The sequence below is a fragment of the Alligator sinensis genome, unplaced genomic scaffold, assembly GCF_000455745.1.
Source record: "Alligator sinensis unplaced genomic scaffold, ASM45574v1 scaffold293_3, whole genome shotgun sequence".
NCBI lineage: Eukaryota > Metazoa > Chordata > Crocodylia > Alligatoridae > Alligator > Alligator sinensis.
In genome coordinates, this window is record NW_005842604.1 from 112,178 (window position 1) to 126,113 (window position 13,936).

The window sequence follows — 13,936 nt, forward strand, 5'->3', positions numbered from 1 at the left end:
TGCACACATTGAGAACTTTTCTACCTTGCCATAGGCTGGATGTGGAATCCCCCAGAACGACCATCATTTGCTGAGACCCACCAGGCCTTTGAAACTATGTTCCATGACTCCAGCATATCAGAAGGTGAGTACCCTTGCTTTTTCTACTCTTGGTAAATGTGGTATTTCATGTCCATGGTGCTGACTACAGGATATTGAGGCTTACTCTGCTAGAGTCTTGCTCTTCAGTTGTACAGAATTGTGCTCATATATGTTTCAGTGAGATTAGATGCATTAAAAATATTCCAGTCCAGAGGAAGCTGTAGTAATTTGTTTAGGTATAAAGGGGTAATGAAATAGGTGTTAAGTATAAAATCTAGTCCATAATAGAAGTTTTTTATTTATATTACAGAACTTAAGTATAGTCTTTCAAGGGGAGTTAAAAGAAGGGAAAGAACACACACATGCAATATTGGCCTGTATTTTTTTTTTTACTTTAGAAATTGAGTGACTAAATACCATATCTTTTTGCATACCCCCCCCCCCCCCCCCCCAAATGAGACATGAATCTTGATTTGGGGAAGGCAGAGCAAAGGAAAAGATATTTCTAGAGTTATGGCTGCATAGAGCAGGGACAGAGCCTAATCTTAATATCACTCATCCTCCCTGTGAAAAGCTGAATCTGTAACTGCTGTTGAAGACTGGTGTTTAAGGGCAAGTCTGTGATTTTTGAAGAGAAAAAAATCTGCCAGTGTGTTAACTGACACTCTCAGCTGCCTGAATAGAAATACCTCTGCTGCTGTTGAGCAGTTGGTTTTAAATATGCAGTGGAGCAGGAATTTAAGTGGAGTGCTTCCATTCTGGGGGGGAGAGGGTGGGGCATCAGCTTTGCCATTTAACATATACACCCCAATTTTTGAAGGCTAATTTTGGTGGAAAGGGTGCATGTGGTATGTGAGTAAATATGGTATGGATTTTCATCAGCGCATATTACTGTTTTAACCTCTGGAAGGAAAGTGCTATTACCAGCAACAAATGGATACACCTAACTTGAGCACATAGCTATTAAACATATTTAATCTAAAATTTTGGTACACAGTGGGCATGTCTACACATGCATTAATGCACCTTTGCTACTGCACATTAAATTTAGTACCTCTACGTGGTACTACATAAATGTGCAGTAGCCAGCACTACTGCACAGTAGCAAAGGCATGCACTTTTTTTGTGAAGATTAATGCTCAGTAATTTTTCTGTGCGTTAGTGCTTTAGCATGGGTTTCGCCATGATACGCTAATGCACAGTGAAATTAGTCTACTGTGCATTGTCTCGTGTAGATGTGCCTAGTATCAAACAACAGAGGGCAGGGCTATCTCTATCTCCTAAAAAGCTTTGAACCTTCTTTGAAATGTAAAATAAGTTGATCCATCCCCTTCACTACCACAGAAAACACACCTGGCTAAAATTCCATTAGAGAAGGTCGTTCTGCCCAAACAAACCCCAGCTTGGCAAATTTCCAGGAGTTTTATGGCCTTGCCTAACCCTTGTGTGTACATATGTAATGCTAGGAAAAAATAGAATCTGCCTTTATTGTTAATGGGATGGTGCAGCTGCAAAAGGGGAGTACTCTACTTCAAGCCCAACTTTCCTCTTAAAGGGACATACTACTATAGGGGTGTTTCTATGCAGATGAAAATGGCCATTCTACTAAGAGTCGCGCAGCTTTTCAGCCATAAGCAGCACCTCAACCCCTGGCATGGGATAGAAGCTGCTTTTTTGGTTTTGTTTTGTTTTTTTTTTACAGTTCTCACTATTTTTTGTTGTTGCTGAACTTGGATATAAACCAGTGTCTGCAACCATTAAGAAATACTATATATTTTTGCATCCAAGATGACACCAAATAAAACACACAACTTGTTTTTTGGAAAGCAGAACGTAAAAAAAAAAAGAAAAAAAAAAAAAGATTTTTTTAGGGTCATGGCTGACTGCATAACAGAATAAGTTCTCCTGGGAACATAGGGTCCAGGAATATGGCATCCTATGAGATAAGTCTGGTGAGGCAGCACGAACTTCCTGGTGTAGCAGACTGTCTCCTGGAATGTCATGTTTCCTAGACCGTCTGTTTCCAGGAGGATTTACTCTCTCACACATTTAGGTCCCAGACACTTGGAATGGCAGTAGCAAAACTAAGTACTTTACTGTAAGTACTTTATATAAGTTACTATAAATAAATTGTTGTTTTCACATCACAAGCCTCATTAAGATACTACCAACAACCTCACGTGCTGCTTCAGGCACAAGCTAATAGTGCTCAGCCAATAGCTATGGCTGTGAGAGGGCTAACACAGGACTCCATACCTTCATATTTGAGCCAAACATAAATCACAGCCAGCTTGACAGCTGCATAGCATGCACAGTGTGTCCAGGCATGCCTCTTTTCCAGTGAAGAAAACGGCTTCCTTGACTAAAATGCACACCTCAATTTTGGGAGGCTGATTTTTGGGGGAAAGGCGCATATTGTATGCAAGTAAATATGGTAACTAATCCTCTGCAGCAGGGCTCAGCAACATTTTGCAGCCAGGAGGGACTGTTTTAACAGAGCTTAGCTCTGAATGTGGATCATTTCCAACCCCAGAATTTAGCTCTATGTGGACTGCTTCCAACCCTGCCCATGCCACAGTTGCAGTCACTGCTCCTTCCTTCTTTTTTTCCCTCCCACCAGTACTGCCACCACTACTCTTCTGTGCTGCCAAAGTGCTGCAAAAGCCTTTAGTTCTGTGGCCTGTAGGTTGCCAAACTCTGCTTTATATCCTTGGATCCAGTAGGACAGGGTTTCTCAACCAGCGGGTCCTCTAGGTGGGACTCGGTTGCAGCAGAAAAACCAGAAGTGCCACAGCAGGACTTCTGGTGTCGCTTTTGCACACTTCAGTTGGCTGTTGGGAGCTAACACCCCCCCACCCCCCCCGACCGGTGGGACCAGGATTTTTTGACCTTGTGTAGGTGGGGCATAAGGTACAATTGGACAAGGACCTCCAGTAAAGACTTTCTTTTCCTTTCCTTTGCTAATCTCTGATCCCACTGTTCTCCTGACGCTCTGTTATTATCTCCTCTCCCCCACCCCCTCTTAGAGGTGGCAGAAGAGCTTGGAAGAACAGCCTCATCATCATCTATAGTTCCTTATTTGCCCCGGTTACCCATGCTTCCCTCCAAGACTAGAACTTTGAAGAAACAGACAGAGAACAAGGAGAATATTGAAGGAACACAGGAAGCTGTGGAGCATTCGGCTTCCAGCTCAGCACCAGGTATGGGCAGTAAGAGTCACTGTGGCCATACATTATAGGGCAGGTTTTCATCCGGTATAAGTTATTAGTAGCTCTTTATTGACATTGCCAGTACTGTGACTACTTATATCAACTGAACATGTGCACCTGTTCATCTCAGCAGGATGGTTTTTAGGCTCAACCACACTCCAGCCAGCCCTCATAAAGTGGTATTACTCAATGAACCCCATGAACATGTTGCACATATAAGTTAAGGTAGAACAAGAAAAAGTAATGCACCTGAGAATAGGCACGCAGACAGTGAGCCTTATCTGTGTCTTGCTTTTTTTGGAGTAGTGTTGGGGAGGGTTCAGGATAAGGAAACGCTTCACTTCTTGGGGAAGCTGAGAGGGTATGGTATACAGCCTGGCACTTTTTCTTGATGTGTGAAATAGGGCATGTTGGTTGGCAGTGTGTGCTCTGATTATTGTTTATGAAACTGAGGGATTTCTAAGATCAACAAGAACAGGGCTTTGAACAGATGCTGTGCAGGATTCCCTGCACTGCTCTCAGTTCATTGAACTGTTCAGCTGAATGAACAACCATTCATTTCAGGCTGTGTACAGCAGTTTAAGGGTTAGAACATATTAATAGATCCTACCACTCCAGCTTCACCAGCCTGATCTCTTACTGTGTAAACTGCATTTTTTTTGGTTTGATAACTTTCATCGCCATCTTGAACATTAACATTTTTATTGTTTTTTTTTTAATTGATTTAGAACTTCATAAGCAAAACTGACAAACAGTAAAATAAGAGATTATTTAATTTATAGTTTAAAGCACAAGACCTATAAGCAGGGAAGAAAAGGGCAGGGAAAAAAAAAAAATAGAAACTAGAGGTGAACAACAGATCCTTGGTGTCGTATGAACATTTCCTTATGTTGAGGTTTTTTGTGCGCGTGAAATTTAAAATTTCAAAGGACACTGCATCTGCCCAGAAATACGCTGTCTTTCAAACCCAGGCCTGCAGATTCAGGCAGGTTTAGGAGCACAGTACTGGAAAGGGCCTAGTCTATCATGTCCAATTGTTTGCATCAACAGGCCAGTAGCCACGCATCCAACCACAGAACATTTTATGAAAACAAAAGCTTGGACACCCTACTACAGGGGTGTCCAACTTCAGTACAGGTGGCAACCATGTGGCCCCTGGGACTTCCCTTTCCCCTTGCCACCCTTCAGGTTCTCCTTTCTAGCCCCAACTGCATAGATTGCACAGGTGGCACACGGTTCCCTTCCCCCTCTTGCTGCACTGGCAATACAGTCCCCTCTTAGGCCTTTTCCTCACCATGCAGCAGTGGGAGAGGCAGCTGCAGGGGCCCGTGGGCCCGTCAGTTTGACAGTCTTGTTTTACATTATGCCTCAGGCAAAAAGCAAGGGGAGACGAGGCCTGCCACTGCTGTGGCAGATGAGTTATTGATTCATTTGCTCAGGTAATTCTAGGAAGAAGACCATGCCCCATGTTATAGAGGAAGGCAAAAAAACCTGCAGTTCTTATGAGTCTGTGTGGAAAAATTCCTTCCTAACTGCATATCTGGTGACTCATTTGACCCCAAGCAGGAGGGAAAGCTGGAGTTTTTAATCAGCTCTTGGTTCCCATTTGTTTCCATTCTCCAGGGTTTATCAGAAGTGCACAACCAACAAGTGGGTCTCCAGCCCTGCCTCGCAAGCAGAGGGACAAGTCACCCAGCAGCCTCTTGGAAGATGCCAAAGAGACCACCTTTACGAGGGACAGGAAAGGTGGCTTTTTCAGCTCTTTCATGAAGAAGAGGAATGCCCCCACACCTCCAAAGCGCAGCAGTTCCTTCCGCGAGATGGAAAATCAGCCCCACAAGAAATATGAGCTAACGGGTAATTTTTCATCTGTTGCTTCCTTGCAGCATGTTGATGGGTTCTCTTTTCCTCCCACCCAGCAAGATTCAAACCTGGCCCCACCCAAGTGCTATGGTGGAGGCTTTGCACAGAGGAACTTCTGCAGTGATGATGGTGGTACTGGCAGTGGTGGGGGTGCAAGCGCTGGTGGCGGGTGGTCAGGCATCACAGGTTTCTTTACACCACGCTTGATTAAAAAAACACTGGGTTTACGAGCAGGGAAACCCACTGGCAATGAAGAAGCTTCAAAGCCTTTTCCAAGGTCAAACTCTACATCTTCCATGTCTTCAGGGCTTCCAGAGCAGGATAGAATGGCAATGACCCTTCCCAGAAATTCCCAGAGGTCAAAAATACAACTGGAAAGGACAGTTTCCACGTCCTCTCAGCCAGATGAGAGCACAGGTAGGTCCAATGACCTGCTTCCTAAAAGGTTTGAAGAAGGCCCTGCTGTGACCAGAGAGAGACCAAAAGCCAAATTCTTGCCAAGAGGTGCCACAGCTCTTCCTTTTAGACCCCCTATGGGGGAGTCAGCTGCCACAGAGAAGGATGGTCCAGTAGTAACAGCAGCCCCTAAAAACAAAGAAAAAAATAGTGGTACAAGGCAAGGGACAGTAGAGGATGGAGAGAGACCAGGATGGTCCTCTCCAGCAAAGGCTGCAGCAATACTTCCAACCACTCATAACCACAAAGTGCCAGTCCTAATCTCACCCACTCTAAAACATACTCCAGCAGACGTGCAGCTCATTGGCACAGACTCTCAGGGTAATAAATTTAAGCTCTTATCTGAGCATCAGGTTACATCTTCCGGCGACAGGGACCGGCCCAGACGGGTAAAACCAAAGTGTGCCCCACCTCCTCCACCAGTTATGAGGCTCCTACAGCAGCCACCCACTGGCTCAGACACTGCAGAAGAGCAGAATAATACCACAGGAGCTCAGCATGGACTGGAAATGAGCGAAGGTGGTAAAAAGGCAGCGGTGGTACCTGTTGGTGGAAAAACTGGGAGGCCCGTTTTGCCTCCACCTCAAGTGCCTCTGTCATCGTCTTCCACCTCCCCAGCAAAAATGGCCAATGGCACGGCGGGTGCCAAAGTGGCACTAAGAAAGACCAAACAAGCAGCTGAGAAAATCTCTGCGGACAAAATTAGCAAGGAGGCACTGCTGGAGTGTGCAGATCTCCTCTCTAGTGCCATCACCGAGCCAACGCCAAACAGCCAGCTGGTGGATACTGGGCACCAGTTGTTGGATTACTGCTCAGGCTATGTCGACTGTATCCCGCAAACGCGCAACAAATTTGCTTTCCGGGAAGCCGTGAGCAAACTGGAACTCAGCTTGCAGGAACTGCAGGTGTCCTCCACAGCTGCTAGTGTGCCCGGGGCCAACCCGGTCCTTAATAACTTACTGTCATGTGTCCAAGAAATCAGTGATGTGGTTCAAAGGTAGCTACTGTCAATCTTAGTAGAAGAAAATATACATGGAGGGGAAACTCTTTTTCTGTACTGATGATTTCAGAAGGAAAGACTGATACTTGAGTGAGTTTGTGAAGTACCTCAGATTACTGAGTTCTCCTCTCGTTTACAGGTTCATCTCAAATATGGGGAGGGAGGGAGGAAGGCGATGCTGGAGGGAGGGAGAAGTGGGGTAGATTGAAGCTGAAGGGGCAGAATGTTTAAAAATTGCCTCACCAGAAAAATCTGATCTGCTTGTGTCTACAAGGGAGAGCCGTTCCTTACTCTTTCCAATGAGAGGAAGGAGAAGAGATGGTGGGTTCTCGTTTCGGTGAGGGTGGTTTCCCTTCCGATATCCAGAGTACCTGTGTGGTTGCAGGGCCACTTGGATGTACAGATCCTCCCCTTTCTGCACTAATGCTTGCTTTGGCCTCCTGAGATCACAAGGGAAAGGCACCGGGACTCTGTGGGCGCTCATGCTGAGAGTTCTGAAGGGGGAGATTCCGTGCGATTGTGGAGGAGGAGGTCTAACGCACTGATGGTATTCAGAGCTGCTGGAAGTGGATGCACTAGCCCAGATGGCGTACTTCCACAGTGCTGTGGCTGCTGTAATAAGAACTACAAAATGAGTTAATATATGAAATGAAATGAACCCCTTTCCCTGCCCACGCCATGACATCACACATTCATATTTTCATTAAATTTGAAGCTGAAGGGGTACTGGGCAGACTTGCCACTGGATTATGCCCCTACCCCACCATACATCCTTCACTTGGGTTGGTTGGCTACTCCTGCTTCAGGTAGCCTAGCATGGATGTTACCTACTGGTCACTTGCCAGTAGTTTGAGATTCATGCACATTTGCCAATGTCTTCTGTAGATTGTTGTAACTTTGGTACAATGTTGGCTCCCTCTCCTCTTTTTGGTCACTTTAAGATCCATACTTGGCAAGGCACTGCCTCCTGTCAGTGCAGTTTCTCACTGTTCTCTACATTCCTTTTTAGTATTAAAAGTGCCGACACTAATACAGTCCTCTTAGGAACCAGAAAATACAACTTTACTGTCCCACTGTCTTCCTTCTGCTGCAGGCTTTGCTAACGGTCATCTAAGTATCTGTCCCTTGATCTCACATAACATTAACTGTTGGTGGCTTTTTGGAAGGTGCCCACCTGTTTTGACTTGCAGGACTCTACCTCTTCAGGGCATCAGGCTGCACAGATATGAAAGGAGTGCAAGGTGGTGGTGGTGATGCTGGAGCATAGAAAGCAGATAGCATTTACTGATGTAGAGCATACATGGATCTTCCTTTTGCCTCCAGCGGGAATGTCTATATGTTAGTATATCAATATACTCCTCTGTATCTGAGGCTTGAAGAAAACCAGCATGGCTCAGATATGTAGCATCATTGAGGATTTTGCGCTCTCTTGCATATTGACAATCCACAGAATTGGAATCAGAATTGGAAACAGTTTTCCTTGCTGTTTGCTGCTGGCATGTAGGGAAGAGTTGTACTACCTTGCATGGTTTCAGGAGAGGGAAGCAGTAGGCATGGTGCGTGTTTCCAAGTACATGCTCACTAATGAATGTTTTTGCTTATGTTCCATTCTTTGCTGGAGAGCTGGTGAGGTTGTTTCAAGGTCTGACTTGCTCTGCACCTTAAATCTTATATTTTAGCTAAAATCTTAATTTTTTTAATGTTATCAAACTGCTTTTAAGTAAAGTCATTGTTGGTCTGGGGGTGAAGTGTGAAGTTGAGGCCTGGCAGTGGGTCAGTAAGAGTAAAAATCTCAAGTAAGAGGTTCTTGAGAATTTGTCCTGTCCTTTTGAACCTTGAGCCATTTTCGATTCACTGTCACCCTTACACTACAACTGCCTTAGTGGTAACCCAGAAACTGCCCAAACCACTCTTCCATTGGGTCAGTATAACATTGGCAAGTGGCTCACCCCCAGGCTACCCTACCCTGTTGTCCTACTTTGAGACCTGTGATTCAAAGGAGGAGTGTCAGCTGTGCTTAGAGGGTTGCTTTATGATAAATCAAGTTTCATTGCTACATGTGAGCAAGTGTAGCAGTGGAGTAATGTGCGTGTATTTCTGAATATAATGGACCAGTTGAGCTTTGTGGTCTGTGATAAATGAAATTCAAAAAAAGGCCAAGTAGCATCAGTGATGGGAAAATCAAAGTTGGTAGTCAGTTTTGGTCTTTTCAAGCTGGTAGTGTTGAAATGGGGACAATGGAAGTGCAGCATGTTTAGTCTCTGTCTGCCTGGCACTTGGACCACATGACAGGATCTGATGCCTGTTTCTGCAATAGGTTGGCTGTTCAACTGCTTCCTTCCAATGCAGACCCCTGTGCTTCAAGCCTTAGCACCAAGTGAGGGCAGTTTAGGGGGTGCTGCCTCAGCATTCCTTGCACATGGTAGTTTGTGCTCAGCCAGAGCACAGAGTACCAAGAGCAGGTGTCGGATTTTGCCACTGTTATCTCCTGAACCTTTCAACGATTTTTCTATTTTGTCTTTTTGGATGTTTATACATGTGCTGCAGGGGGTAAAGGGATGCACCTTAAAGCCCCCTGATCGTCACGTGCATCAGTGTCCCCATGCTGAAAAATGGTGGTGGGGGGTGCTTTAGTTAAAACACCCCGCCACCATTTTTAGCACAGGGACACTGATGCACGCAGTGCTGGAGTCTGGAGCATGGCAATTACCACACTCCAGCAAACTTGATTAATCAAATCTGCCCCGACATGCTGTAATTATAGCACGTCAGAGCAGCCTCAGTGTACCTGTGTAGGCGCCCTTTGTGTCTCTTTCAGTTATCTTGGTCATAACTGTGCATTACCCTAAACAAATCTGCTGTAAAAAGGATGACCTGTGAAAGGGTCCCTCTGTATTGCTTTGTCCTATCTTTTTCATCCTTAAAAGTATAGTTTTTAACTGTAGAAATTCAGGCTTTTTCTGACCTGGAGAGCTGTCATTGCAGGAGATGGACCGAAACAGGGCAATTTTGAGGGAGAAGGCCCTTATCACCAAGTTTTGAAAACTACTTTCTTTTTTTCTTGGTAACATTTTCTATCAAGTGTGCAGATGCTGGAGCTTAACAAATGTCCTTCCAGATTCCAGCTTGTCTCAAAGTCCTGCGGTAAAAACAGGGAAGGACAGACTCAGACATTCCAGGCAGTTCTGATGCGCAACTCCCCTGTCAGTCCATCCTTATCCACCATGAATATTTTTTTAAAACAAGTGTTATTTCTAGCTCCTCCCTCACACCACACGCCCCGTTTCTGCCACACAGGTCAAACTCCAGGGTGGGTGCACAGAGCAATTCTAATCCACTCTAGACAGTAGCTCAGGGCCTCAGATTGCAGTCTTGCTGATAAATCCATGGCCTTTTACATCCCTATTGCATGTGCTGCAATAGATCAAGTACGCAAAGATTGGGGGGTGTGGAGAAGATGCAGCAATGGAGTTCATGGGCTTCTTAATTTTACACTCATATTTTCCTGCAGGTCTTGATGTCTTATGCTTCCTTTTTTAATTAAGGGGGTGGGGAGGGAAGGGGAGCTGGTCCATTCAACCTGTATCATGTGTCTGCATTTTTGTACTTGCCACTATTGGATGAATCAGTTAAGCTATTGTTGATTTTTGAGGCTCCAACTGGTCTGTTTTATAGACAGGGAAGCTGCTGTGAGGGGTGCAGAATTGCTGCCACTTATGTCTACTGTGGTGCAGTGCCATGCTGTGTAGAGAAGCTTGTGCTAGCTTTGAACAAGTTGGTGTGTACATAGCACAGTGCAGATACTTGGTTGGCTCCTGGAGCCAGGGTACATCAGTAGCTACATCAGTCTGGTCTTAGCCTGGCCAGTGGGTCCAGGCAGGGTGCAGTACTGATGCTGCTTCTGGAGCCAGCTGGGGTAGCTCTGTGGTATTGTGTTGTGCTTTGTAGACATGCCTTTGGAGCTGTTACTCTGCTGCTTGGATTGCCCATTGTCCCCCTGCTGCAAGAGAGCGCCCATGGTGGGGAGGAGTGAAATCTGTTTGCAGCAATAGGGGTCAGTTCCTCCTGTTCTCTGTCTCGGAGGCCACCTAGAAATGTTACAAACCCTCCCCTTTTGTTTAGGTTGACTTTCACTTGGCCTTTAGGGCTCCTAGCTGCATTGACCCCTCTGCTTTCTTCATTGCACAGGATGAGTACAGTACCATATTACAAATGTAATGGGGAGGGAGGAACCTGCTGGCCTTAATGAAAGGCACAGTCACTAAACTGAAGTGGTATTTGTGGGCAAGGAAGGGAGATAGCCTGTGCATTGAGGCTGTTTGCAGTCTGGCTTCTTGCTCAGCTCACTCTGGCATCAGCCTGCCAGTAAGTGTGAATCAGACAGGGTCCTGGTAACATGGCCCAAGCAGCTTCTTGCAACAAGCACGTGAACTTCAGCACTTTCTCTTCACCTCACCCCTGCACAGTGGGGGGGATACCCCTCAGGGGCAGCTTCCCTAGTCCTCTCTGTAGCAATGAGCACCTGGGATGTTTTTGCACCAGTGTCTGTTAGCAATTTTGAATCGTTGCACTCCACTCTGTGTGTCCTTAAATCAAAGCCATCTCCCCGTTGAATAACACATTGTTAGTAGCGGGGTTTGGATGTGGGGGCAAGGGAAAATAAAGCTGGGTTAAGAACAGAGTCCTTGGAATATCATCAAATTTGGCAGTTGCAGGCCAAAGCCGAATGTGGGGAGGGGGAGGGCACAGCCTCTGGACTACAGGCTAGAGAGTTCCTCAATGTTCTGGTCAGGTTGATAGGATGCCTCCCCAAATCACCTGGGACTTACTGTAGTAAAATCCTGATGACAATGAGGACCCACTAGCAAAGTTTCCGTGTATTCTTCTGTGGCTTCATAAAGCACATCCCGTTGGGTCACTGCGGGTGGCAGAAGCTGAAGCCCAGCGTCAGGTCTTTGCACAGATACCTTACAGGTGCCTGCCCATCTTTTGCCTGCTGCAAAGCAACACAGCACTGTGACCCAAGTCACTGCTTTGTTTTCACAGCATCATTGTTAGGTCAGTGCTCACTCATGTGGCAAGTAAGAGATTGCTGCTTCCCAAACAGGCTACGTAGGAACTGAGGTTTGAGTAAAGGAGTGCAGGTTTTGCCTGTTGCCAGTCACCTGGCTTTGTTTGACCTTTCACTGAAGCCTGAGTAAGGGCCTCAGGATTTGAACCTGGATGAGGGGCAGAGGTCTTGGCCTGCCATTTGTGTTGGTCATTTAGAGCATTCTCCCAAAATGAGGACAAAGCATCACTGAGGAATCTCCCTGCTCCAGGGAGCTGCTCAGTTTCTCTAGGGCTTTGGAAACTGTGACAAGCATTAGTGAGTCAGATAACTTTTTCTAAAAGTGCAAGTCCCAGACTGGGTGTTGCTGTTTGTTTTGTTTTAAGATCTGCAATCTACTGCTTCTAGCACCAGTCACAGATAGCCAGGGGATTAATAGATGCCCAAGGGGCATGAGTAGAGCATGCTGAGAAGCCCTCCCCCTCATTCAGCACAGGCAGCACACTTTTCCCAGTACCTTTTGCAGCTGGGTTTTGCATGGATAGGCATGGAACTGAAATCTGTACTGGAGATCAGGACCTTTACCGTTTCTTATTGGTAGCAAATTGCAGATTATGGAACACCTGATTTATTTCTATCTACAAAACTACAAATGGCTATACCAAAGGGTCACCCTTCCCAAGTATGTGTGGGGGTGTGTGTGTGTGTGTGTTGTGCACAGGGGGTTAAGAATCTGATCAGCTCAGCACAGTTTGTAACGATACTGAATTAAACTGAAAACACACTAATCACCAATCACTCTACCAGTGTTGTCAGTTTTTTTGTTTTTATTGTTACTGTAATATATTTTTGGTTGTTTTTCTAATTTAATTCTCTCACTCTATTGTCTGACTGTGAACTGCAAACAGTGTTAAACTTGATGTAAATAAGGCTCTTGGAGGGGCCTCTGCCTGTTGTTTCACAAGGTTTTGCCAATTTGCATTTTGTTTTAAATAAAGGTTGCAATATTTTATTGGCAAATGAACTCAAATGTATGCTGCTTTTGTTGGAGTATTTAAATGTTAGCTCGCAACCAAGGAAGTTCTGTGCATTTGGCTTAAAACTTGCAAGGATTGTTTTCTTTTATGTATTTGTATGCCAGCTCCACTGAAAAAGATTGTCCAGTTGGCACTCAGGATAGCAGATGCTTCTAGGCACAAAGAGCAAAATGATATTCCTCAGTGCTACAGCAGTCCAGGTACAGGGATTGATATAATTGGTTTCTCAGCTGTGCTGAAATTATGCAGTTCTCAACTAAAATAATTCTGCTCTGAGCAACTCCTAGATCCAGAATGGTTTTGAGAATTGTTTCCAGCCACACCATTTATGCTTTTCAAATGGAGTAATTAAATCAGAATAATCTACTACTTTCCCTCCAGTTTCACTTAAAACAGCACTAACCACCACAGAGATGAAAGCCAGCTTGTTAGTTTTCTGCTTTTTTTTTTTTTTTTTTCTTTCTCTCTTCAGGTCTCAGTGATCAAGATGAGGCTTTTACCTGCAGTCATTCTTTCTGAAGGTACAAGTAATACCTGTTGGTTTTTTTTACAGCAGGTCAGGAGGAATGAGAATGAGTTTGTCTTATTTTTCCCTAGTCTTCTGGTGAAGTGAGCAGGTAATGCTGAGGTAGAGTACCTTATGGAGCAGTGTGCCTTGTCACCTTTCTGTTCCTCAGACTGAAGTGGTGGGAATGAGTGAGTAACTATCTTCTTTTTAGTACATTTCAGCCCTTTGTTTAGTGAGGTGTAGAAGGGCAGGTTTGCTCTGGGCACTAATGCTGTTTTGACTCTGGCATAAACAAGCCAACTGGATTTCAGCATGGTTTCCCTTGACTGCAGCAAAGAAGGGAAATGAGATAGCAGAAAGAAAAAACAAATAGTAAGCAATGAGCTGGCCTAGTTACCTGCTCAGAACTAAAAGGGTATGTGGAGCCCTACCCGTAAGTGGCCTAGTACTGCCACCTGCCATGTCAAAGTCCACTATAGCTTGATGTTAGATGTACCTGCTCAATCTGAAGCTGGAATACTTGGCAGTTGTGAGGTTCAAAATGTAATAGATCAAAGGTCCACACACATGCAAGACCCAGGGAGCTGAACCCTGTCCTCAGCATGTGCTGGCTTACCTCATCTTCCCTAAAGTGGCTGTGTTGGAAGGGAGTTTTGACCCACTGGCCACAGAGCAAGTGATTATTCACATCATCCCACTCTTCCTCTCCCCACCCACCAGTGCTGTTGACAT

General features: G+C 45.2%; 1 protein-coding gene across 1 annotated transcript in view; it reads left to right on the forward strand.

Moving 5' to 3' along the window:
• The window catches only part of ABL2 (ABL proto-oncogene 2, non-receptor tyrosine kinase), a 32,616-nt gene extending 19,933 nt beyond the window's left edge, over positions 1 to 12,683 (forward strand). Inside the window, exons 9-11 of the mRNA XM_006033013.3 lie at positions 35 to 124; positions 3,108 to 3,281; positions 4,914 to 12,683. Coding sequence (XP_006033075.1) covers positions 35 to 124; positions 3,108 to 3,281; positions 4,914 to 6,610 — 1,961 coding nt within the window. The 3' untranslated portion in view covers positions 6,611 to 12,683. The remainder of the gene's footprint in view (positions 1 to 34; positions 125 to 3,107; positions 3,282 to 4,913) is intronic.
• The last annotated feature ends 1,253 nt before the right edge of the window (positions 12,684 to 13,936 follow it).